At 37.6% G+C, this 27,552-nt stretch overlaps 2 protein-coding genes across 2 annotated transcripts in view; both read right to left on the bottom strand.

Annotated features, from left to right (window-relative positions):
* Window positions 1-6,267: 6,267 nt before the first annotated feature.
* LOC107723872 (breast carcinoma-amplified sequence 3-like) lies at window positions 6,268-19,630 on the bottom strand. The gene is made up of 7 exons (XM_016532601.1): window positions 19,553-19,630; window positions 18,771-18,859; window positions 18,509-18,563; window positions 18,214-18,289; window positions 17,078-17,184; window positions 11,470-11,551; window positions 6,268-6,344 (listed from the first exon to the last, which is right to left on the bottom strand). Exons 2-7 carry the CDS (start codon window positions 18,839-18,841, stop codon window positions 6,268-6,270), a joined length of 468 nt encoding a protein of 155 aa, XP_016388087.1. The 5' UTR covers window positions 18,842-18,859; window positions 19,553-19,630.
* Window positions 19,631-23,573: 3,943 nt separating this feature from the next.
* LOC107723873 (protein phosphatase 1D-like) overlaps window positions 23,574-27,552 on the bottom strand; it is a 9,365-nt gene continuing 5,386 nt past the window's right edge. The window contains exons 2-6 of the mRNA XM_016532602.1: window positions 27,141-27,369; window positions 26,457-26,581; window positions 25,400-25,581; window positions 25,086-25,316; window positions 23,574-24,299 (exon numbers count right to left, since the gene is read on the bottom strand). Coding sequence (XP_016388088.1) covers window positions 23,922-24,299; window positions 25,086-25,316; window positions 25,400-25,581; window positions 26,457-26,581; window positions 27,141-27,369 — 1,145 coding nt within the window. The 3' untranslated portion in view covers window positions 23,574-23,921. The remainder of the gene's footprint in view (window positions 24,300-25,085; window positions 25,317-25,399; window positions 25,582-26,456; window positions 26,582-27,140; window positions 27,370-27,552) is intronic.

Raw genomic sequence — 27,552 nt, 5'->3', positions numbered from 1 at the left:
GTTTAATTAGGGTTGGAGCTAAACTCTGCAGGACACTGGCCCTCCAGGACCGAGTTTGGACAGCCCTGCACTAGTATATTTAAAAAAAAAATAGTAGACTTAAAAATAAATAAAAACGGGATTGTTCAAAAATAATGTAGGCTACTTGAAAAAGTTCAATAAAAGAGGTTGCTAGCATCCTATTAAATTATATATGTATATAATTTTTTAATTTTTTTTTTTTACTTAAGAAAAGTAATAGGCACATTACTCCTAAATTTGCACAATCATGAAAAGGATGATGTTACACGCCTGTGCGCCTCCTCTGCAATTAATCGGAAAGATAAGGAGACGTATGCTCACGGAAAACCGATCTGAGACAAGTGCCCTTGAAAAACAGGGAAAACTTCAAAGCCATGAGAGTCCCATCCTCAGAGAGCTTGAATTATGTGGCCATCCATTCAGCATGAAAAAGCACACACAGGGATGATCTGAGACCCGAAGATGCACCTGGCATGAACTCTCAAAAATAACTTGAAGGGTGGAGGATCCATCACGGGAAGGAAATGCATTCATCTTTAACATGACTGTAAGAGTGAGGATTGTGTCTGTTAGACCTATCAGCAGATCATAATGCCTACTTCAAATTACACTGAAACGTGAAGCAAAAGATAGATATGGTAAAATAGCACAAATGACAGAGGAAAAAAAGAGAATGTGTGTGAGGTGGAGTGATAAACTTTTAACATTGCTTTTTACTCCCGGAGCTTCCAAATAAAGAATTAGATGTCTCCAATGATTCATGATCATAAAGAGGTTTTATTTCATCTAATCTTTTTTAATGTCCACATAAGGACCCAAAAGTAAACACTGGTTTTAAAGCAGACCCATGCATCAAATGCAACAGCAGAAGAAAGAGACAAACAAATCTTTATATCTTGTGTGTGTGGGCCAAAAAAATAGGCAATTGAGCCAGTTGCATGAGAGATGAAATATTACATTGTATCAACACTCTGGGAGTGTAGTGTACACACTAAACAAATGCTAAACAATTAATTTAAAAGAATAGTTCACCCAAAAATGAAAATTTGCTGATTTACTCAACCTCAGGCCATCCAAGATGTAGATTAGTTTGTTTCTTTATTGGAACAGATTTGGAGAAATTTAGCATTACATCACTTGCCCGCCTATGGATCTTGTGCAGGGAATGGGTGCCGTCAGAATGAGAGTCCAAACAGCTGATAAAAACATCACAATAATCCACAACACAACTCCAGTCCATGTTTTGCAAGTTGCATGTTTGTATGAAACAAATCCATCAAGACAACTTAACTTTAAACTGTTACTTCCAGCTATCCATACTGCTTTCCCCGGTGAAACGTCATCTCATCTGAATCAGGAGAAAAACATGCAGAAACATGTTAACTGATGAACTGGAGTCATGTGGATCATTGTGATGTTTTTAATCAGCTGTTTGGACTCTCATTCTGACGGCACCCTTTCACTGCAGAGGATCCACATGTGCGCAAATGATGCAATACTAAATTTCTCCAAATCTGTTCTGATGAAGAAATAAACCCATCTACATCTTGGATGGCCTGAGAGTGAGTAACGTTCCAGCAAATTTTCATTTTTGGGCGAACTATTCCTTTAATAAGAGAAACTATAAATAATCTAATTTATAAGATGAAACGGCAACAATAAAAATTTTGGGGTGAACTATCCCTTTAAATGTACTCTTGTTTTCACCCTACCACAAGTTGATATCTCTACTAGTGTTGGGTTCGAGTCAACCCAAGTCGAGTCCGAGACAAGTCCGAGTCCAAAATGGGCCGAGTCGGACTCAAGTTCTAGTCCCAAACAGCCAAGACCGAGTCGAGTCCGAGTCCAACGAAACACTATTATTTATTAGTATCTTAACATTGTTTTAACCTTTACAACTAGAAAAATTCAATATCCGTTTAAATGTAACAAAAGCAAACCTCTATTGTATCTTGCCATTTAAATTTTTGATTAATAATTAGTGTCCTGCTTTGCTTCGCAAACTTAAAGTCATGTAACAGAAGTTATGGCTGAATTGATTTATGTATTGTGACATATTTCAGAGTGGAACAGGTTTTAAAATGTGAAAAATTAAAGGGAGGGACTTGACTTTATTAATCGTTAAAATAAATGTATAAATTCAAGGGTGGGGGTATCTTGGTGAATGGGACCTTAAGAGCAGGAAATGCACCTTTTATCTCAATAAAAAACAAGCTTTATATAATTTTTACCATTTTTAATGAAATATGAATTTTGAATAATCAAAATTAGTTTGTGTCAGCTTATTCTATTCATCAGTGTTTGAACCATTAAAGAAGAAACATTTGTCAAAACAAATATGTCTTAGCTGAGCTCTTAATGAAAAATATTTATATATATCAATGTTTTGAACTAAAAAATATTACTTGAAAAATAAAACAAATAATGGTAAATTTAATTGAAAGACAAATTATTAATTGGATTAAGTACTGCTTGAAAAACTTTTTTCAGTGTACATATACTTTCCATAAGTCACAGCCAACTCACACCTGTTTTATTTTTGAATGCATTTATAGTTACATTAATTACAATAAATTACATTATGTAAGGAATAATTGATGACAGACCGTTGAATTATTAGAAAATAATGCACCAACTCACACCGGTTTTATTTTTGAATGCATTTATAGTTACATTAATTACAATAAATTACATTATGTAAGAAATAGGATTACTGATGAAGGGCCGTTGAATTATTAGAAAATAAATGCACACCCAAGGTGATTTTGGACCCATAAAAACTATTGCCACAAAGATGTTAGAAAAAAGATTTTTCTTTGAAGCTAGAAACTGCCACTATGTTTAAAAAAAATTTAATACAAAAGCAAAAAATAATAAACTAATGTAATAAAACATTCTCAATCTTACTGAAGGCAAGTAAACACTCCAAGTATTACTTACAAGCTAAATGATAAATAAATATATTACTCAAAAATACAAATTAAATTGTGTTTTTGTTTTTTTTAGATAGTCTAGTAAAGGCTTCTCTAGAAATAGCCTACTACAGACATTTCATGATGCAATAAATGTTATTTCACGTCTTTTGGACAGAAGGAATGCAACACCCGCTGAGTACAACGATAGAGCTTGAAAGATCAAAGACAATTTTTAATATAACTCCGACTGAATTCGTCTGAAAGAAGAAAGTCATATACACCTAGGATGCATCGGGGGTGAGTAAAACACAGCCTAATTTTTATTTTTGAAAGAGAACTCTGCATTTGCACGCTGACTGAGAGGCGCGTTATTCTGTGAGGTCGCTTTCGGTGTGTGAGCACAGTAACCCGTCGGCTTTCAAGTACTGGACAAGACTTAAAAACACATGCAAATACTGAATATCACTTTTGTGATAATGCATCGAGTCAGTGACATTTCCGTCAACTGTCCCTGGACTCGGTTGGACTCGGACATATTCTGTATATATTATGGCTCGAGTCCGAGTTAAGTCTGAGTAAAAATGCATCCGAGTCCGTGACAAGTCCGAGTCCTTTAAAAAACTGTACTCGAGACTGGACACGAGTACCCCAACTCTAATCTCTACTATTCACCTCCACTGATCTCTACATGATCGAATTCTCTGAGCCAAGAGATCTCACAGTTCCGGGTGTGATGGCAAGAGAGTAACAGGCTCATGGGCTCTAAAAGCATCACTTCCCAATCCTCCCATAATCCTGTGTCTAATACAAACGCACAGAGATTTATCATTTAATACACTTAAGAGGAATTTCTCACATCTCAATAAAAATGCAATGAAAAGCACAGCTTAATAGCACAGTAGGCTTTAGCTAAATCGCTTTAAAAATAGTCACTGGACAAAACTGGGTTTCCGCTCCTCATAGCTATTGTGTAATTAATAAGCAGGCAGTGGGTGCCAGCAGGACTTTGCATGGATACAGCTTTGAGTAAGGACAATTAGGGCCACGGTTAAAGAAAAAAAGTAAAAACAGATCTCACTGATAACACTGGGCAGACAGTGGGATGAAGCTCTGTTCTTCAGAGCCATACAGTGGGAGTGTCACTGGATCTTTGCCACCTTCCCAGAGCCAGGCACAGTGTGGCCACTGTGGAGTCAAAAATAATGGTTCTATGCCTGTGAGGACTGGACCTTCTTCTGAACCTCCACGTGCTGTAGTTCCTGACAGTGGTCCAGCTGTAATCTCCACAATGACGGAGGATTGCAAAGAAGAAAAAAAAAAGGAAAAAAAATCATCCACATCCTTTCCATGGAGATCTGGAAATTTGAGGGGAAGGAAGAGAGGGCACTGTTTTCTGCCTGCCCAATCCCAAAAAAAAAAAAAAAAAAAAAAAGAAATAGCTAGGCTATTTACCAAACACTTCTACTGGAACGTAGAAGCGGGAACACCATTCACCCGGAGGGAGAGGGTTATGGTTTTCAACACAAGGCATGTTTTCAGCATTAGACCAATCGTTGCAGGAGTACAAAGCCAAACCGTCAGAGCCTGTCTCCATGTCGGGGCGGACACGGCGCATTTGGCTGCATAAGTGCCTGCAGAGCAAAGCTCTAGTCTTGGAACGGCTGGGATGGTGGTCTCCATCAAAGTGTGCTGAAGACAGACTTCCTTATTCTATTTCCTCGGGAGGAAATATTGAGTTAAGATTTGCAGAAGCAGCGGAGGAGTTCGTTTTAAGAGGTGGCAGACGTAGCTGAGGGAAGGAGAGGAGCCAATAACTGATGCGCTCTGCTCCCTCTCACTCCCTCAGGGGGCATATTTCTCACAGATTGCAGTCCGACTCTGTCAGGGGTCCAAAGTTGCAGGTCTGGCCCTCTGGAGCCGACCGGGTCGGTCAGTCAGACAGCAGGGTTTGGCAATCTCTCTCCAGACCACACCCTGGCCCCATCAGACCTTTGATACAGGTTATTATGTATAACAAATTACAGGTTTTCAAATGTACTTAGGATTTGTACCTCATAATATCTAAATGTTGCACACACTGAGGGATGTGGCTTGGACTCCACCGCACTTTAAAACGGGAAAATGCCATAAACCAGACAACGACGGAACATTCCATTAGCACATAGGTTTCACCTCATGAAGAGTTTTACATGTCTCCACTCGTGTCGCGCACACCAGGAGATGGTGATACAAGTCTCTTATATCCATAAAACTTCACTTGGGGAAAAAATGCAAAGATCTTAAATGCCCCTAACCTGCATTCAACCTCAACTGACCTTTCTGAAATGAACAATAAAAAAAATTTAAACTGACCAAAAGTCTACACTGTTCAAAAATTATTTCACAGCTGACACCTTCACAGTAACAGCTAAATGCAATAGTTGCAACAACTAATCAATAAAATATATTTAATAACATATATTTGAACAAAACAAAAAGGGAACACAATAATGTTGACAAAATATTCATTTTGATGACAAATGTGTGTGTGTGTGTACAAGTCTCTTATATCCATAAAACTTCACTTGGGGAAAAAATGCAAAGATCTTAAATGCCCCTAACCTGCATTCAACCTCAACTGACCTTTCTGAAATGAACAATAAAAAAAATTTAAACTGACCAAAAGTCTACACTGTTCAAAAATTATTTCACAGCTGACACCTTCACAGTAACAGCTAAATGCAATAGTTGCAACAACTAATCGATAAAATATATTTAATAACATATATTTTAACAAAACAAAAAGGGAACACAATAATGTTGACAAAAATATTCATTTTGATGACAAATGTGTGTGTGTGTGTGTATATACACTGGTGTTCAACATTTTGGGGTTGGTAAGATTTTTGTTATATTTTTAAAGAAGTCTACCATGCTCACCAAAGATGCATTTAGTTGATCAAAAATAGAGTAAAAAGAGTACTGTAAAATTATTATTATTATCATTCAATAATATATTTATTAACATTTTGATCAATTTAATGTGTAAAATCTTTTCCAAAAAAAATCTTAGTGTGTGTGTGTATATAGATAGATATATAGATAGACAGACAAGTGAGATTATAACATAAATGGAAATAAATGGAACATTAAGCATTTTAGCAATGAACAAAAAATGCCTTTGCTTTTGATATATGCATTGTATAATTGTGTCATCAGCCGCAGCTTGTGCTGAAACTGTGCTTGTGTGTAGCTGGAAAACAACCAGATGTGACCTGTGAATATGAAAGCTCCGGCACCAAGTGAGACACTAGGCCGAGCTGACAGTGGAAGTGATGTTGTCGCTGTGCACTCACCCCAAAGAGCCCGTGCTCTTGCACACGCCGAGGAGGGGCCGTTTCTCAGCGAAGCTGTCAGTGTTGAGGGAACCTGCAGCCGGAGGGACAGAAAGGGGAACATTAACCACTGACATAAAGAGGGACATTCATTAGCCACCCGCACATGAGGCCTGTTGTCTCTCCGCCAAAGCCACCCACCCACCGAACTCGAGCTTAAAACAGCTACCGCAGCAGGAAGCGTGTTGATTGCATTACAAGAGATCTGTAATCAAAATTACGCCTTGAAAACGTTTTCAAAAAAATAAAAACTTTCCTGTCAGCTTTGACATTCGTACACCCTCACTTAGAAGAGAATAATGCCCTGTTCCTCACAGAGACTTATGGGGATCATAATGAAATTAAAATACCAGCATGCAAGACATTAAATGGAGACAGAGAACAGAAACGCCACTCAGTGCAATGTGTTGAATGCAAACCATTTCTCCTCCGACTCTAATGGAGAAAGCCTTCAAAGCTTTAGGAGGAGTCTTCTGTCTGACTGGCTTTAATTTCAGGGCTTCGGAGGAATTACAGAATGGCAAAAGGCCGGTAGGCATATTTTGGGTGGAGAAAACATGTCGCAGTGAGTTTACAGATCCCATATTTATCTAATTCTCTTGATTTAAAAGAGATGGGGGGAAAACTTCCATTCTTGTCCGGATAGAAGAAGAAGATGTTAGCCTTTGTGGAGCTGTAATTTGGGCAGCCATGCCATGACACTAATCAGCTCCAGAAACGTACGGCCCCTGTGGCGTGGCATGTGAGTGCAAATGTGTCATTCTCAAACCTTAACAGTTTAAAGGGCCTCTCCTCCGTCTTCACTTCTCTGTCATCAGACATTGCGACTGGTCACGATATCCAATCATAATGCAAATACGACGGGCCTCTGAAAGACAACAGCTGCCTTCCATTTGAAAGAACAATTAAGGGGCAGAAAACCACCCCTTGCTCCTCTCCATCTGTAGATGTGTGTCTCAAAAACGGCTGGACTTTAAAACAAGTGGTTTTCATTTGTATTTTCCAGTGCCTGTTTTCAATCTATGCTGTGAAATATTGAGAGAATTGTTTTCTGGAAGACATAACAAATTTCCTGCATTTCAGTAAATAATACATTTATAGGACAGCTATTTACGAGTGCGCTTTCAGCAGTGGGGTAAATTTAAACAGAGAGGAAGCAATCGCAGATTTCTGGTCAGCTGTGGATATGACCGTCCGTAGCGGTCACCTGGAAATGAATCACTGCAGAAACAACAGCAGAAGTCAAAAACAGAACGGATGCGGAAAAAAAGTCAGTTTGCATTTTTAGAGAAAGCGGAACTTCCTCCTTTATTCTGGGAAAGACATTGCATTATTAAAATTGACACCTATTTTCAGGACTTTCCAAATCCGCTCACCCAGCTAAAACAATTACTCTTTTTAAATCCCACTACAGTATGACACTGTTTGCGCCAAACAGATCACGATCAGTTTCCCCACTTGTAAAATTCATTTGATTTAGCTGAGAAGCGTTCTCCTCATGTGTCGGCCGTCTGCTGCTTCTTATTATGACAATTCTCTTTTATCTGAATCCAGCCGGCGTTCAATGCCTTTATTGTGCATTGTTTAAATCTGCCGAAAGAACAGAACACAAATTCTGTGCATAAATGTCACACTACAATACGACTCAGTGCATTTCCTATTCCTTTTGTTTTTACATTTGAATATGACCATGCCACTTATTTAGAGAGAGATAAAAAAAAAATCTGACTATATAATATCTGAACAGATAATATCCTGTTTTAGTCATAACAGAAAGTGTGCAAAATCATCAAACAGGAAGAAAAAAAAAATGTGAAAGGGATAATTTGGCATAACATTAATATTTAAGCATACCGAATCAGGTTGCGTGTATTTTAGTTTAGTAAGATGTAGCGTGCATTTTTTTGTCAGACTATTCATTTTCGTCCTTTAACAAATGGAATGAGCACAGGCATGCGATGGCCAATGAGTGAGCCGTGATGAAAGAGAAGGTAAATCTCAGAAGTCTGCAGTTCCTCTCTGCCAGAGCAGCGGTAAAAGTCCAGGCAGCCAGCTGACAGCATGCCAACATAATTGTGAAGGACTGATTTTAATATTATGAAGGGAAAACAGCGGGGCTCTGGCGAGCTCTCAGCGCTATTAAGAAACAGAAGGTAGTCTTTAATTTAAACATGATATATGGAAAAGCCAGTAAGGAAGAAAGACATGGAACTGTATAAATTGCCACATCTCGGTCTAGCTTAACGCCACTCAGTGCAATGTGTTGAATGCAAACCATTTCTCCTCCGACTCTAATGGAGAAAGCCTTCAAAGCTTTAGGAGGAGTCTTCTGTCTGACTGGCTTTAATTTCAGAGCTTCGGAGGAATTACAGAATGGCAAAAGGCCGGTAGGCATATTTTGGGTGGAGAAAACATGTCGCAGTGAGTTTACAGATCCCATATTTATCTAATTCTCTTGATTTAAAAGAGATGGGGGGAAAACTTCCATTCTTGTCCGGATAGAAGAAGAAGATGTTAGCCTTTGTGGAGCTGTAATTTGGGCAGCCATGCCATGACACTAATCAGCTCCAGAAACGTACGGCCCCTGTGGCGTGGCATGTGAGTGCAAATGTGTCATTCTCAAACCTTAACGCTTTAAAGGGCCTCTCCTCTGTCTTCACTTCTCTGTCATCAGACATTGCGACTGGTCACGATATCCAATCATAATGCAAATACGACGGGCCTCTGAAAGACAACAGCTGCCTTCCATTTGAAAGAACAATTAAGGGGCAGAAAACCACCCCGTGCTCCTCTCCGTCCATAGCTGTGCACCTCAAAAACGGCTGGACTTCGAAACAAGTGGTTTTCATTTGTATTTTCCAATGCATGTTTTCAATTTATTCTGCGAAATATTGAGGGAATTGTTTTCTGGAAGTCAGACATAACAAATTTCCTGTGTTTCAGTAAATAACACATTTATTGGAGGGCCATTTACGAGTGAGCTTTCAACAGTGGGATACATTTAAAGAAAGAGGAAGCAATCACAGAATTTTGGTCAGCTGTGGATATGACCGTCCGTAGCTTTCACCTGGAAACAAATCACTGCAAAAATAACAACAGAAGTCAGAAACAGAACGGATGCAGGAAAAAAGTCAGTTTGCCTCTTTAGAGAAAGAGGAACTTCCTCCTTTATTCTGGGAAAGACCTTGCCTTATTAAAATTGACACCTATTTTCAGGACTTTCCAAATCCGCTCACCAAGCTAAAACAATTACTCTTTTTAAATCCCACTACAGTATGACACTGTTTGCACCAAACAGATCACAATCAGTTTCCCCACTTGTACAATTCATTTGATTTAGCTGAGAAGCGTTCTCCTCATGTGTCGGCCGTCTGCTGCTTCTTATTATGACAATTCTCTTTTATCTGAATCCAGCCGGCGTTCAATGCCTTTATTGTGCATTGTTTAAATCTGCCGAAAGAACAGAACACAAATTCTGTGCATAAATGTCACACTACAATACGACTCAGTGCATTTCCTATTCCTTTTGTTTTTACATTTGAATATGACCAAGCCACTTATTTAGTGAGGGCTGAATTAAAAAAAATCTCACTTCATAATTTCTGAACAGATAATATCCTGTTTTAGTCACAGAAAGTGTGCAAAATCATCAGACAGGAAGAAACAAAATGTGAAAGAGACAGTTTGACATAACATCAATATTTAAGCATACCTAATCAGGTTGCGTGTATTTTAGTTTAGTAAGCTATAGTGTGCATTTTTTGTCAGACTATTCATTTTCGTCCTTTAACAAATGGAATGAGCGCAGGCATGCGATGGCCAATGAGTGAGCCGTGATGAAAGAGAAGGAAAATCACAGAAGTCTGCAGATCCTCACTGCCAGAGCGGCGGTAAAAGTCCAGGCATCCAGCTGACAGCATGCCAACATAATTGTGAAGGACTGATTTTAATATTATGATGGGAAAACAGCGGGGCTCAGGCGAGCTCTCTGCGCTATTAAGAAACAGAAGGTAGTCTTTAATTTAAACATGATATATGGAAAAGCCAGTAAGGAAGAGAGACATAGGACTTTATAAATTGCCACATCTCAGTCTAACTTGATTCGAAAAAGCATGTAACTGCCGAAAACTGATTTTACTTTCTGCAAATTTCTAGACAAATAACAGTGGCAAACATGACATGTAAAATAACGTGCTGTTTATGTAACATATGACATGTGAAATACATTTAAGCGCTCTGTCAACACATATTTCAATTTGGGGGTGGACGCTTGTTCTTGACAAGCTGGAAATTAAGATGTCACTGGAATGAAGAATTTGTAATAATATTTCAGAGCAGCAGTTTTACTTGCAGTAATGAAAATACTTCTAGCAGGGCTTGTAGAGCTTAGGTCTATTCTAGAACACAGTAGGGAAAAACGATGCTTAATGTAAAAAATTTATTATTTTTCTGCCTTCTTAGGATGGAAAAAAATAATTGTCTTGCTGTTCAGTCTGCACTACCATTCAAAAAGTTTGGGATCTGTAAGGTTTTCTCCGTTTTTCAAAGAGGTTTCTTATGCTCACCAATGTTGCATTTATTTGATCAGAAATACAGTAAAACACAGTAATATTGTGAAATATTATTGCAATGTAAATTTTAAAAATTTCTGTAATTTGTGATATAAATAAATATAATAAAATGTAATTTATTTCTGTGATGTCAAAGCTGAATTTTCAGTATAATTACTCCAGTCTTCAGTGTCACATAATCACCCAGAAATCATTCTAATATGCTGATTTGCTGCTCAAGAAAACTTTCTTATTATAAATGTTGTGCTGTTTAATATTTTTTTGGAAACCTTTTTTCAGGATTCTTTGATGAATTAAAAAGTTCAAAAGAACAGCATTTATTTGAAACACAAAAGTCTTTACTGTCACTTTTGATCAATATAATGCACCCTTGGTGAATAATTGTATTAATTTCTTTTCTTTTTTTTAATCTTTTGAATGGTAATGCATGTCAAGTTTTGCATATTGCTGGGCCTATGCAGAATTAACAAATTTCTTTGTTTGATTTCAAAAACATTTTTGTAGGGGCCACTATATGTTAAAAGTAATGCACTTATGTGGCTCTGCAGGATGAGCGAAGCCCGGGCTTTTGGGGTGTATGATACTCACTGATATGAGGAGCAGGCAGGATCCTAGCAGTTCGCACAGGTCCGTGCCGCACAGAGAACAGCTCCTGTGCCTCCCCATTCAGCTGCCGAGAGAAGAAACAAACAGGCACACTTAAAACACACCAGACAGTGATGTTAGAGAGATAAACTCAGTTCAAAGACACAGAAAAGAGGACCGTGGGAGTGAGAATGTGGTGATGCATAAACTGTGGAGGTGCATACGAGTTTGTACCAGAGCCACATCACAAAGGTTATCAGGCCCGAGACAAAATGGCATCCATATAACAGTACAGAGTTGACGGGGCTCCAGCATTTGATCTTTTATTTGTACATTAGCTGGCACATTCCATTTGAAAGTGTTGACACAGAGTGTCCGACTGAGAAACAGCCATGACGAATGTCCTAAATACTGTGGCATCCCTTTGGAACATTAACGACATAAAAGTACTAGACTGTGAATCACACAATGCTCTGTTTGGTCTGCAGCGTCTGTGATGTGGTTTGATAATGAGTCACCCAACAACTAGATAAACATCAGGCATCTGTGGACAAACCAAAGCAAGACACTACAAAAAAAAAAAACACTGCCGTGTAATGTTATCTGGTCTCCGGAAATGAACGGAAAATGATTAAAAGCCGCAAAACTCAATTCTGCAACAAACATGCTCTTAAATGTCACTTGTGCTGTTTTCAAAGCTACAGTCCGTTTTTTTCATAGTCAAATTATCCTATCCCAGCTTAATGGAACAATTCACCCAAAAATGAAAATCATGGGTGAATCATTTACTTGTTCCAAACCCTGTATGACTTTGTTTCTTCAGTGGAACACAAAAGGAGAAATTGTTAAGAATATCCCAGCCATTCTTTTTAAAATAATGAATATGAATGAGCACTGGGACTGTCAAGCTCCAAAATGACAAAAAGCTCCTCTGACGTATCATAAAAGTGGTTAATAGGACTCATACATTATATTCCATGTCTTCTAAAGCCATAAAGTAAAGTAATAGCTTTGTGTCAAGAACACACCAAAATTTAAGTCATTATTCAAACTTTGATTAGCTCTTCTTAAAGAAGTAGCGATGAAAAGTATTGATGTTCGCGTTCACAAACTAGTCATTCTTTTGAACTGGATCTTTTCAAAGAGCTGATTTACTGGTTTATCATCTCAATGATTTAGTCACAACGACTCAGTTAACGAGGTCACAGCTTCATATTCAATTACTTATATAAAGACTTCAGTAGGTTGACTACCCCATTGTAACATTCCATGTGTCCGAAATCGCCCCCTATACCCTTAAATAGGGCAATATTTGAGGGGACAGCCATTTTTATTGGTGTCTAAAACCTTTGTGGACGTTATGGAGGCACTCATTCAATCCCACATTGCACCGCATTAACGAGAGTGCAACTGATGTACGCTCAACGGCTAGAGAATACCCATAATGCATTGTGAGAGTCACGTGCCGAATGAATTGGTGCGAGTTTGGGGGTGGGACTATCTGCTATGCTAGGCCTGGGCGATAAAACGGTATCGACCTGTGGCCTCGGGAGACAAGCCAAAAGATTCATTGAGACCTATTTAATCTGCATATAAAACATTAGAAATTAGATATTTGTTTAATTTTTACACATTTTTAATTTTGACTGTTAAAACAAAAAATATTTGCTGTTTGTCTCAATAAATTGGGTTCATTTAAAAACACAGTGGTTAAACTTAAATGTTTTTTTCTATTGCTCTTTGTTTTAAAAAAGGTTATAAAAAATGTCAATAATTATCGATACCGAACGATATGAAACATTATATCGTTGATAAATTTTTTTAGCTATATCACCCAGCCTTATGCTATGCAACCAATTAGTTTTTCAGGAAACTTGTTTCAAGATTGCAGTTTTTTTTTGTTTTTTTTTTATCTCTGATCCATTCAGAGTTATTAAGTCTTTTCTTGCCCCTGCCAGTGTAGGAAAAAAAGTCTTTTCTTGCCCCTGCCAGTGTAGGAAAAATCTGAATTGCTGATCAACTCAATGCCATTTGGGGGCAAAAATGTGGTTGCGGGATATCAAAGAACAATGGGGCGTAAACAAAGAGAGATTTGTTCACACTGTAGAACAAATCAAGGCAAACTGAGAGAAACAGACTTCACATGAAGGATGGAGGGTGAGCCAACAACTAAACCACAAAACAAAAGCTACTATGCATTCCATAAAAGTGCTCCTCAAATAAACAACACCATGTCCATGACTAACCGTCCCAGGCCGATATGCTGCACCTAGCTACAATTGATTGAACTGTAATATCAATACACACCTAAATCAGATTAGTCTGAATCACGTCATTCTCACACAAACACTGTAATAAGCTGGTGGAAATCCAGAGATCTGTGAAACCGAAGCTGGGGAGTGGCGTATCAAAATGCAAGGGCGGAAATATTTTGATTGGCGCCCCTTTTATTCTAGCTTTTTGTTTTAAGCATTAAGCCCTGAATGTGCATCTCTATGTGCATTAAATTACAGAAACGACCTTTATCACATTACTGGGCATAATCCATGTGTCTTAAGCAGATAAGCCCACAGAGGATGATCGCTCTTTTGCACAATTAGTAGCTTTTCGAATGCAAGATCAGAGCTGTTTTTTTATTAAAATCGCTCGGTGCAGACTTTGTAGCTGCCAAGTGGGAGATTAATATGGCATCTACAGCATGATACATTTGATGTGAGAGAGACAGAAGGGGAGAAAACAAGAGAGAGAGGTAATGCACGCGGGTCACCACAAAACAAAACCCCCAGCTGGCAAACGGGGCAGAGGAATAATGGAATTTAGCGGATTGTGAGGTTTACATTAATGCGACTGTCATTGTGCATTACCAGACTGCTCATCCTCGCTTTACACGGCTTTAGTGGTGGCATCCATCACCAAACTCTCAGCTATTACATTAATATTTATCACAGCAACATGCAAAAATGAGGCTTCTTTCTTGTTTTTCCCTCTTGTTGTTTCTAATTTCATTCACATGGATACAGTGTATGCTGATCATAAAATTAGTTTTGTTAATCTCCAGCCACTCTGTGTGATGGATTTCAGGGAATCGGAGTGAATCAACAGTACCTGGAGCTGAGAGAAACGGCAGCGCTATATGTATTCTTAGAAAGCAGAGTGCATCTGAAAGCAGAGCAGACAATGCCCCACAATAGACAAGAAGGATTGGTGACGTCTCTGTCTCCTGGCCTTCTGGGCTCTTGATATGATAGTACAGATATGAGCTTCTGATATCCTTCCTAAATTACACTACATCAACCTAGCTGAAGTGTCTGAAGTCCAATCCAAAATACTTAAAATGTTCAATGCAATTATCATTTATTGTTTCTGTGAAGGGAACTTAACTGTTAAATCTGAGAAAAAGAGAACATAATAAATCCTATCCAATTTTCCAAGATATACTTCAATATCCAGTATTTAATGCATGACCAAGTGGGTTTTTGGCTAATGCAATAACATTTAAATGCCATAATATCCTCTGATAATTAAAATTATATTTTTTTTTATATATTATCACATTCTAAGCTAATACAAATAAGCAGATAATTATTTTTCATGTTATGGCAAATAACCTATAAATGGCCTCTACAAAACTTTATATTATTTATAATATTTGCTAAATAAATTTCTAAATAAAGCTAAATGAACCACTAAAAACTAAAATCAATGGTAATAGTTGCTAGGTGAGGTTAATTTAGATATAACGTTATAATGTGCAGTATGAAAAAAATTTATTTTGAGATTTGCTGAAGTTATGTTTAATAGTGTTATTAAATTGGATCAGTTGTTTCTTGTTTAATCTATAAATAAAAGTGTTTGCTCAATCAATATAATTTTAAATATAAATGATTTTAAAGGTTTACTTTAAGTGAGCAAGTGATGACAAAGACAATCTAAATGTAAAAAAATAAGGGAATATGAATGAATAATAAAATAAACAATAGTGACTGCTGCTCTTATATTAAAATTAATTAGTAAGTAAATAAATGTATCCTTATCAGTTAATCACTCAGTAAACATGCTTAATTTCTGCGGCACTATCATCACCACAGAGACTCAAACAGGTTTCTCAAGTCAAACACCCGTTTCTACACATTGGAACCAGGGTGGAAGAAAACGATGAAATGCATTGAGCTGCTTTAATAATAACAGCAGAGCAGACACCTCCAGTGTACTGCATGTCATCTTTCCACTCAAACACCACTTCAATCAGCCCCGTCTAATCTAACTGCTATGTCCTGCCAGCCAGCAACACCTCCATCAAAGATTCAGCTCCACCAAGATGCTAATGCACAGGAATGCAGAAATGTACTACGGCTAGTGCCACTCCTGCTCCTCCCTTCAACACCATTACAGAAGGTGTCGGCTCAGCAACTGTCACAAACACTTTGCAGGCAACTTATAGCCAGACACTGTGACGCTTTCAACACTTTCACAAAAAGTGTGAGATGATGTCTGTAATGATGCTCTAAAGCTTCCAAATTCATGTCATAAGGAAGTGCAACTCTTTCCTAAAGTGATTACTGTCAGGACATTCATAAGTTCCTAAAATAAAGGCTTAGTCAGGGTGACAAATCACATAATATGACAGATATCTTCATCTCTATTACCATATGACTGAGACAGCCAAGTCAGAAACCTTTTAAATTGAAATTGATATTTTCACTGGTTTACTGCGGAAGCAATATCATGTTTAGTTACGATTAGTTTTGACATTTGACACGATTCAGAGCTTAACATGCATCTTGACATCATTTCGCCCAACTTCAATACTAAAATCTGTATTCCAGGACACAGCCTTGCCTTTGTCTATGGCGACACCAAGTGGTGAAAGAGAGTCACAGCATTACACAGCAACAAAACAACAGCAAGTCAGCAATATCAAACACAATCTTAAGGTCGTTTGTGAGTTATATTAGACTTAATATTGATTTTAAATACAAAACTGGAATAAAATAAAAAAAGCTAGATTCCCGTATTTATTTTCAAGACAAAAGACAATGAATATAGTACACACCAGATAGTGTGTAGTAGGCAGTACATCAGTATTGATTTCACCGCTGATCATCGCTGTCTACACTCCATTAGCACCAAAATCAATGATTTTCAGTTGCTTCGTCAATGCAAACCATTGTCAGTGTGAACATCCCTTAAGGCAGACATACAGAAAGAGTGGTGTAGAGAAAAACATGCTAGTGCTTACTTCGCAACCGTAAAAAAATATGTTCTATTTAGTATGAATGTGTGTTACATGAATGCATTCCAGAACATTTTTCAAGTTGTCATTGTCATGTGACCTACAGCATCTGTTGCATCACTTCATTGCCATTCGCACTCTCCGGTAGTCTCATTGTATAGTAAAGTATCCACTGGCTGTGCATTTCAGAATCTCACGAGTCACCAGAAGTAGTAGTTTATCCAAGTACTTTTTTCCTACTGTTTTATGAACGCTGTGAAATCGGGCATACTACTCTTTTCAAATACTATTTTTAGCCTACTACATAGTCAGCAAGTATGCGTATTTGGAAGCAGCCAGTGTAAAAGAGGCAAGAAAGACTATTTAAAAAGTACTCACTGATATACTCCAAATCTGCATTCCATCCGTGTAGCCAATCATCAAGCAGAGAGGTGGGTCAGTGCCGCTGCCATGCATCTCTTGGAACTCTGGTAAGCGGGCCACATCTGGACACAGGGCAAGAAACACACGTAGTTAGAAATGACACAGAAGTAAAACAAATAATTCACAAAGCAAGTAATTCACAAAGGCTTGACATAAGTTGTAAACAACTCAATAAACAAACAAGACACAGATGATCAGAACAATGGAATACATAAATAATGATTCAAAAGTTGCCAAAATATGGCACCTTTCTGATCGCCACTGTTTAGTCTTCTGATGAAAAGAAAGTGTAAAAGCAAAGATCATGGCCGAGTTGTCAATACAACTGGAAAATGAGGAAAATTATGTCTAATCTTCTGACAGTCATCTCATCACCTCATGATATGTTTGCTGGAATGAGGAGCATGTTCAGCATTTAGATGATCCAACATTGGTGCAATTAGAAACTTTGCTAACCCAATATGACAAGATAAATACAAACTAGTAGCCTCAAACCACATTTAGGATTTGTGTAACATTTCAATGCTTGTTATACTGTTTTTTTTTTTTTTTATGAATTATTTTTTGCATTAAATTGCTCAAATGGGACAACAAAAATATTTATATCACAAAATATTTCTACTTCAAAAAAATGCTGTTCTGTTCTTTAGAACATTTTATTCTTTAAAAAAAAAATCTCAGAAAAAAAAATCTCAGTTTTCATGTTTCATGTCAAAAAGACTGGAGTGATGGCTGCTGAAAATTCAGTATTGCCATCACAGGAATAAATTATATTTTTAAATATATTCAAATAAAAAGGTACATTTAAATAATAATATTTCACAATAAATCATAATACCCAAATGAATGCAGCCTTGGTGAGCATAAGAAACCACAATTTAAAAAAAAAAAAAAATTCCCCACAACATCTAATAGTACAGCGTGACCAATGTGGTGTAGTCTGATTCACAAACAAATGATTTCCATGAGTCAGTTCTTTTTAGTGAATCAAAAACATGCAGTATGACCAATCTGATGTAGTCTGACTAACAAACAGATGATTCATATGAGCTGGTTCTTTTAATGAATCAAAACACACTGCACAAACTTACCATTGATGTCTGTTTTTTCAAAACGGACCCAAACTATCTTCTCTTTTTCATCATTTGGAGGTGTCCCAGTATATGCCTGAAAATTCAAAGATTAATAAAGGCTAGATTTGTTTCCTAACTAAATTGTTCTTACTCTCACTAGCTATCACTTATATGTCTAAAAAGGGAGTCTTTCATAGGCTCTCGACATTTTTACAACAGAAATACACTGAAAATCAAGCATTATCCAACATGGACTTTAAATTACAACACAGAAGAAAAAAAGCAACATCTTAAGGGGGAAAAAAACATTTACCTGAGGGACTACATCCTGCAAGAACGTAACTACACTCTCCATGTATGACTGCTCTCTGCAAAACAGTAAAAACAATTCTCATGAAAATAATATAACCACATAAATAGAGACCTGTCCATTTAAACCTAAAAGTTTGTGAACCAATGCAATATTTTGTCACCTTTTTGTTTATGACAACCAACATCTTAACATTTACAATACTGAACACTGAATTGGCTTTACAGCTGTAATTTTATTCACAAACGAGCTATTATGGTCTTACGTTGCAGCCTGTGCTCGAACCACAACCCCACCAGCACAGCGGCTCGGTCTGCGCGGGGAGTCAGACGCCATGGCCAACCACTCAGTACCCTGTTGGAGCAGAGCAAGAGAAGATGCAGTCATGATTTTCATATGATCATTACACTAAACATCAATGCAGAGATGCCTCATTGATCATCCTGATCTCAGTATTACTCTAAATTCAACAGAAGTAAAAGGCTACATATGATAACTGCATCACTACAGACCATCCACCTTGCAGATGGATGTAAACAAATAAGGCACAGATGTGCCTGGCTCAGTTTAATCTGCACAACAGACCCATTCCTGTTAAGTATTGATCCTGTAAACGATCTAACACAGACTTGCTACGACAAGCGAGACAAAATAAAACATTTTAAATCAACTCCAGCAAGATTTGCTAGTAACCAAACAATAGGATGTAAATACCTTTATTACCATCATAATAATGCGAGTAGCTCTTGATTTAGTTACATTTTGCATTACATTTAACACAATTTAATGTAAGACAATGTGCAAAAAGATGTCAAGAGTGTATCAGAGAAAACACAGCTGTGAGTTTTGTCAGCTCAACATTTCAGCATATCAACTATCTCCAGTCTGTTACGTTAGCTTAGCCAATACCGCTATCTGTCGTTACAACGCTTCAAAGACAATAAGCTGAGCCATGACAATAACTTTTCTGACTTCCTGAAAGAAATATAAATGTTATGTATGTAAGAAATGCAGTTGAATGTTTAATGAAGCGACATTTGTACTAACCAGAGGTTTTGTGTTTTGAATTCGGATCAACAGAGGTCCTCACAAATCGCCACAGTGAAGCTGGCATGCAGCGGAAACAACAGATGCTTTGGCCAATCAGTGATGAGCATCGGAGACGGATAGCCAATAGTCAGGACAAAGGTGGGCACTTGGACCTTTCTGACCAATAGTGGATGGCAAGGACTGTTTGGGTTTTTTTGTTCGCTGAACGAATCTGACGCGTTGTTAAAATTAACATCAACATCAAGGTGAAGTGTTATATAAAGCAATATTTCTTTGTTTCACGCTCATATGAGCATATCCACATTTGAAATTTTGCACAACAGCCTGGATAACCGTGCACGTTACATCACGTCACGCTGATGTGTTTATTTACATCGAAGTATCGCGTGATCACCAACCAAGCTATTTCGCACAACCTCGGTTTCTTTCGGAAAAACGAAGTTTTAGTCACAAAAAAATTATGAATGTATAGTGGTTCTTATCTTCTAAGGATGTCTTGAAATTATTTAAACTAGTTATATTAAAATAACTTAATGCAAACTGAAATCATATTTCTTATTTTAATTTGCCTCTTTAACAACTTTCAATGTTTTTATTGAAGAGCATAGTTTTCAACATTTTTATTGACCTGTTTAGCATAGCAGCACCTTTAGTTTAGAATGACAATTTCTCCCATCATAGGAAAAAAACAATGTTAATGAAATCCTTGAAACATTAAAATAACCATGTTTAAAATCCATAATGTATAATTCATATAAAGTTCATGCTTGCATACAATGTTAATAAACCTTATGACACAGGGTTAAGATAGCAGCAAACACTAGAAATTATGTACCGTTCTCCTTGTTCAGTAAAACCATGTACAAAAAAAAAACTAGAACATTGATCCCAAAGAGATTAAATCTTTTTGAAACAGGCGACATGTACGCTGTAGGGAAATATCTTCTCAGAAGATGGAATTTCTTTTTTTTTTTTGTCATTTTTCCCCACAATCCTCCAATTTTCCAAAAAGACTGCACAAATTCAACTTAAAGTGCAAAAATCCCTATTTGATCCATCAAAAAAAAAAAAATCAAAACACATTTTCATTAGTCTGCAAAATATAAAGTATAACAATATACCACTAACATAGACTAAAATATGAGTGTCGTGAATGGAAGCAAGTGATTTTTGTTTGTTTGTTAGTTTCTTTCTTTTTTTGACATTGTTACTTGCTTTAGGATTTGGTTTCTCAGTAGCTTATATCAACTAATATGAGAGTCTGACTGTCCAGCATAAGTGTACGGATTGCATTGTATTAGGACCATGAACGTCAGCAAACACATACAGTAGCCTTCCCATGCTGTTGAAGCAGCGCTTGGACATTTTCAGACGGTTTCTGACCATTGCCGCCACCACCGCTCCTCGCCGAGGACTGTGTGCTCGGTTTCTTTGAAGATGAACATGAGGACTCTTTAAGAGGGGAATGGGACAAACTACGACGGGGTTTCTTCAGCACAGGTGAGGAGGAATCCTCTAGCATCCTTTTGCCTGTAGGCACTCTGTCACAATGGGCCTCATTTTCCAGTGAGTCATTACAAGGCAGGTCTTCACAGTTTGTAAGGCTATCAGGAGATGATTCAAATATCATGCTCGTCTTACAGCTGCCGTTTTGCTGCTCCGTGATGGGCTGTACTTGAGTGTCAGGAGCCTATAAAACAAGGAACTATGTATGAAGCTTGAGTGTGGTGTTATTTTTTATCTAAATCCACAATAAAATACAATACAAAACAAAAACAATAGCCTTATAAAATGAAGCAGGCCTTAATTCATTGAATGGACACCGCTGTTGTATTGTTAAAAGAACAGTTCACCTCAAAAAAGAAAATTTGCTGACCGTGTACTCACCCTCAGGCCACCCAAGACAAAGATGAATTTGTTCATTCATCGGAACAAATTTAAAGAAATTTAGCATTACATCACTTGCTCACCAATGGATCCTATGCAGTGAATGAGTGCCATCAGAATGAGTCCAAACAGCTGATAAAAACATCACAATAAAACAGTTTTAAACAAATATGTCAGTGGATTTTGATGTGAGAGGACAACAGAAAATAATATAACCACATAAATAGAGACCTGTCCATTTAAACCTAAAAGTTTGTGAACCAATGCAATATTTTGTCACCTTTTTGTTTATGACAACCAACATCTTAACATTTACAATACTGAACACTGAATTGGCTTTACAGCTGTAATTTTATTCACAAACGAGCTATTATGGTCTTACGTTGCAGCCTGTGCTCGAACCACAACCCCACCAGCACAGCGGCTCGGTCTGCGCGGGGAGTCAGACGCCATGGCCAACCACTCAGTACCCTGTTGGAGCAGAGCAAGAGAAGATGCAGTCATGATTTTCATATGATCATTACACTAAACATCAATGCAGAGATGCCTCATTGATCATCCTGATCTCAGTATTACTCTAAATTCAACAGAAGTAAAAGGCTACATATGATAACTGCATCACTACAGACCATCCACCTTGCAGATGGATGTAAACAAATAAGGCACAGATGTGCCTGGCTCAGTTTAATCTGCACAACAGACCCATTCCTGTTAAGTATTGATCCTGTAAACGATCTAACACAGACTTGCTACGACAAGCGAGACAAAATAAAACATTTTAAATCAACTCCAGCAAGATTTGCTAGTAACCAAACAATAGGATGTAAATACCTTTATTACCATCATAATAATGCGAGTAGCTCTTGATTTAGTTACATTTTGCATTACATTTAACACAATTTAATGTAAGACAATGTGCAAAAAGATGTCAAGAGTGTATCAGAGAAAACACAGCTGTGAGTTTTGTCAGCTCAACATTTCAGCATATCAACTATCTCCAGTCTGTTACGTTAGCTTAGCCAATACCGCTATCTGTCGTTACAACGCTTCAAAGACAATAAGCTGAGCCATGACAATAACTTTTCTGACTTCCTGAAAGAAATATAAATGTTATGTATGTAAGAAATGCAGTTGAATGTTTAATGAAGCGACATTTGTACTAACCAGAGGTTTTGTGTTTTGAATTCGGATCAACAGAGGTCCTCACAAATCGCCACAGTGAAGCTGGCATGCAGCGGAAACAACAGATGCTTTGGCCAATCAGTGATGAGCATCGGAGACGGATAGCCAATAGTCAGGACAAAGGTGGGCACTTGGACCTTTCTGACCAATAGTGGATGGCAAGGACTGTTTGGGTTTTTTTGTTCGCTGAACGAATCTGACGCGTTGTTAAAATTAACATCAACATCAAGGTGAAGTGTTATATAAAGCAATATTTCTTTGTTTCACGCTCATATGAGCATATCCACATTTGAAATTTTGCACAACAGCCTGGATAACCGTGCACGTTACATCACGTCACGCTGATGTGTTTATTTACATCGAAGTATCGCGTGATCACCAACCAAGCTATTTCGCACAACCTCGGTTTCTTTCGGAAAAACGAAGTTTTAGTCACAAAAAAATTATGAATGTATAGTGGTTCTTATCTTCTAAGGATGTCTTGAAATTATTTAAACTAGTTATATTAAAATAACTTAATGCAAACTGAAATCATATTTCTTATTTTAATTTGCCTCTTTAACAACTTTCAATGTTTTTATTGAAGAGCATAGTTTTCAACATTTTTATTGACCTGTTTAGCATAGCAGCACCTTTAGTTTAGAATGACAATTTCTCCCATCATAGGAAAAAAACAATGTTAATGAAATCCTTGAAACATTAAAATAACCATGTTTAAAATCCATAATGTATAATTCATATAAAGTTCATGCTTGCATACAATGTTAATAAACCTTATGACACAGGGTTAAGATAGCAGCAAACACTAGAAATTATGTACCGTTCTCCTTGTTCAGTAAAACCATGTACAAAAAAAAAACTAGAACATTGATCCCAAAGAGATTAAATCTTTTTGAAACAGGCGACATGTACGCTGTAGGGAAATATCTTCTCAGAAGATGGAATTTCTTTTTTTTTTTTGTCATTTTTCCCCACAATCCTCCAATTTTCCAAAAAGACTGCACAAATTCAACTTAAAGTGCAAAAATCCCTATTTGATCCATCAAAAAAAAAAAAATCAAAACACATTTTCATTAGTCTGCAAAATATAAAGTATAACAATATACCACTAACATAGACTAAAATATGAGTGTCGTGAATGGAAGCAAGTGATTTTTGTTTGTTTGTTAGTTTCTTTCTTTTTTTGACATTGTTACTTGCTTTAGGATTTGGTTTCTCAGTAGCTTATATCAACTAATATGAGAGTCTGACTGTCCAGCATAAGTGTACGGATTGCATTGTATTAGGACCATGAACGTCAGCAAACACATACAGTAGCCTTCCCATGCTGTTGAAGCAGCGCTTGGACATTTTCAGACGGTTTCTGACCATTGCCGCCACCACCGCTCCTCGCCGAGGACTGTGTGCTCGGTTTCTTTGAAGATGAACATGAGGACTCTTTAAGAGGGGAATGGGACAAACTACGACGGGGTTTCTTCAGCACAGGTGAGGAGGAATCCTCTAGCATCCTTTTGCCTGTAGGCACTCTGTCACAATGGGCCTCATTTTCCAGTGAGTCATTACAAGGCAGGTCTTCACAGTTTGTAAGGCTATCAGGAGATGATTCAAATATCATGCTCGTCTTACAGCTGCCGTTTTGCTGCTCCGTGATGGGCTGTACTTGAGTGTCAGGAGCCTATAAAACAAGGAACTATGTATGAAGCTTGAGTGTGGTGTTATTTTTTATCTAAATCCACAATAAAATACAATACAAAACAAAAACAATAGCCTTATAAAATGAAGCAGGCCTTAATTCATTGAATGGACACCGCTGTTGTATTGTTAAAAGAACAGTTCACCTCAAAAAAGAAAATTTGCTGACCGTGTACTCACCCTCAGGCCACCCAAGACAAAGATGAATTTGTTCATTCATCGGAACAAATTTAAAGAAATTTAGCATTACATCACTTGCTCACCAATGGATCCTATGCAGTGAATGAGTGCCATCAGAATGAGTCCAAACAGCTGATAAAAACATCACAATAAAACAGTTTTAAACAAATATGTCAGTGGATTTTGATGTGAGAGGACAACAGGGGATGGACATTTTCACTGGAAGAAGCATTATTATGGATTATGGACTGGTATTTTTGCCAGAACCAACAGTTTAAAGTTAAAATACCTTACTAATGGATTTGTTTCTTATAAACACCAAGCTTTTCACTTCCAAAGACGTCAATTAATGGACTAGAGTCTGTTGTGGATTATTGTGATGTTTTTATCAGCTGTTTGGACTCTCATTCTGACAGCACCCATTCACTGCAGTGGATCCATTGGTGAGCAAGTGATGGAATGCTAAATTTCTCCAAATCTGTTCCGATGATGATTCAAACTCGTCTACATCTTGAATGGTCTGATGGGAGTAAATTTTCAGTTTTGGGTGAACTATGCCTTTAAATAGAAAATCTGAAACATTCCTAACCTGAGTGGTCAAAGAGTTGGTGCAAGATTTAGGAACGGAGCCACACTTTGGTCCTTGTAGATTATACACAGTCTCGTAAGGTGGCAAGCACTCAGAGGATGCCCCGAACGGCTCCAAACAGATAACAATGGCACTAGTATTATCAGCACGGAGCATGCGTTGACGCCATCTCAGTAAGGCATGGTTCACGAGCAGAACAGCATTTGAAACATTTTCCTTTTGGTTCTTTGGCTGTTAAAATAAACATTCAGATAAGTGAACATTTCTAAAAGACAATTAAGACCTTTCCTGTCCCATAAATTTCAATTATTGACCTTGGCATTGTCATTTTCCTGGCAAATAGACACAGCCTCCTGTGGTGATACCATGTTCCATAACCCATCACTGCCTAAGATGATGTAACGGTGCTGCTTCAAATCCAGTTTGATAACAGCGGTATCAGGCTCTGGTGACACTACAAACTCTCCACTATAGAAGTCGTAACTCCACAGATCACCTGAAGACATTAATGTGCATTAAATTATTGGATGCATACTACAACAACAACAACCATGTAAAAATCAGTGGCATTTGGACACATTTAGTCAGTAAGGTTTTGATTGGCATTATAAGATCTTTAAATCATCTTCAAAATCATCTAGAAGTTTTAAAGGAACAGTACACCTGAAAATGTAAATGAACCTGAAAGTGAGAATTAAAATAATTACAGGTTTAAAATTTTGGGTGAACTGTTTCTTCTCAGAACTGCTTGGCATCTCCTTGATATACAACCAGGGCTCAGTGATAAAGATTTTCCCTACTGGGTTTTTACTTATGCTGCCAAAATGTTCACTGGCCCCACTACAAAAAAAGAAAAGATACCACATCCATTTGACCTATGCAACCTTGCATTAATAAATAAGGCTGTTACACCACTAACATTTTACATACCACAGGACAGGAGCAGTGAATGATTCTCTTTTTCTTCTGTTGTTTGATTAACATTAAGGACACATATACAGCAGCAGCATGTTGTTGACATAATTTTACATTTATTTGTCCATTTAAGCATGATAAAATGACAATTCCGTCAACTGTCCTGAGCGTCTTTCACATTTGACCCGGGCCACTGCACAGTCCTCATTGTTGAGCCCTGACAACCTTGCTAAACTCAGTTTAAACACCTAAACAGCATGTGTTGCAATTCAACATTCTGCTTGTCGTAGCTAAAGAACAGAGTATATCATGGTGACATGTTGCAATTCGCAGAACAACAGACAATCTCTGCTGACTTGTCAGATATATTGAAACTCACTCAACATTTTAATCACTGTTTTTCCAATCATAACAGCAACGATAACCTCTTGTTATGAAATAGCTTAAACCTCTTACCAAGAGCTCGGGCCACAGCCAAAAATGGGATCTGATCGATGACTGTGCTCCTTCTTACTGGTCCATTGTGGGTCAGTCTGGGTCTCTTCCACACCACCCTATTGACTCCAGACTTTTTAATGACACTAGAGGAGAGGTGTGACAATGATCACTGCTGGGTCTCATCATAGTTAAAATTTAATGCACAAAAAACTGCTGACCAAAGATAATTGTACCTCTACCTAAACTAAGCCTGATTCACTAGAGTTTAAACCTTTCGATGCTGGTCTATATCATGTTGACATGCTTATGTTCTTTCAGGCTAAAAGACAAAGAAAGCTTGTGTTTAAATTATGATAATGTGGACAAATGCCAGAGCATGTTTGGTTATGTTGTCCCACTTGAAGCTGTGGGTGCATAAACAAAAACCAGTCAGGCCACTGTGGACACAAGAAACAGGCACCGGTTTGTGTTTTCCTGATGAGTGTTGACATAAAATAAAAGACTAAGGATGGTTACTTGTGAAGGTTAACCAAAAAAGTGGACAGCATGAAAGCCAACAATCAAATTGCAAAATAATCTCATCCAGCTGTGTCGTTAGCTCATGCCTCCACAGATCATTTACCAAAAGCAGAAGGTACAAAGAGTGTGTAAATACAGTTAACATTAGTTGTGTGAGCTTACTTGTTTTATAGAACAACTCACCTGCCACCGAGCCCCTCTATTCTCTCCCTTTCCTTCGGGAGGTCAGGTTTGTGGTCCTGTGTAATTTCTACAGCTCGAATGAACTTGCCAGAGGGGTGATCCTGCACCCCTAACACCACCGCTGAGTCCCCAACATGGGCAACATACATACGGTCACGTCGTATTACAACAATACTTGCAGTTGTGCCCGATGTGCTGGGAAGTCCTGTAACCGTCTTTGGCCATTCCGCTATAAGAAAGCATATTATATAGTTTTCAAAAACAGATCAGTGAAGTAACTCTTTCTGTTTAAAATGGATAGCTCGCAGAAAAATGAAAATTCTGTAATACATGTGGAAGAAAAAGGCAAATGTTTGGCAAAATGTCCAAGCTGCTGGTCTTAACTTAAACCAATGCTATATTATATATATAT

This window comes from Sinocyclocheilus rhinocerous, unplaced genomic scaffold, assembly GCF_001515625.1.
Source record: "Sinocyclocheilus rhinocerous isolate Xijiao unplaced genomic scaffold, SAMN03320098_v1.1 scaffold2650, whole genome shotgun sequence".
NCBI lineage: Eukaryota > Metazoa > Chordata > Actinopteri > Cypriniformes > Cyprinidae > Sinocyclocheilus > Sinocyclocheilus rhinocerous.
This window is presented reverse-complemented; position numbering and strand designations above follow the sequence as displayed.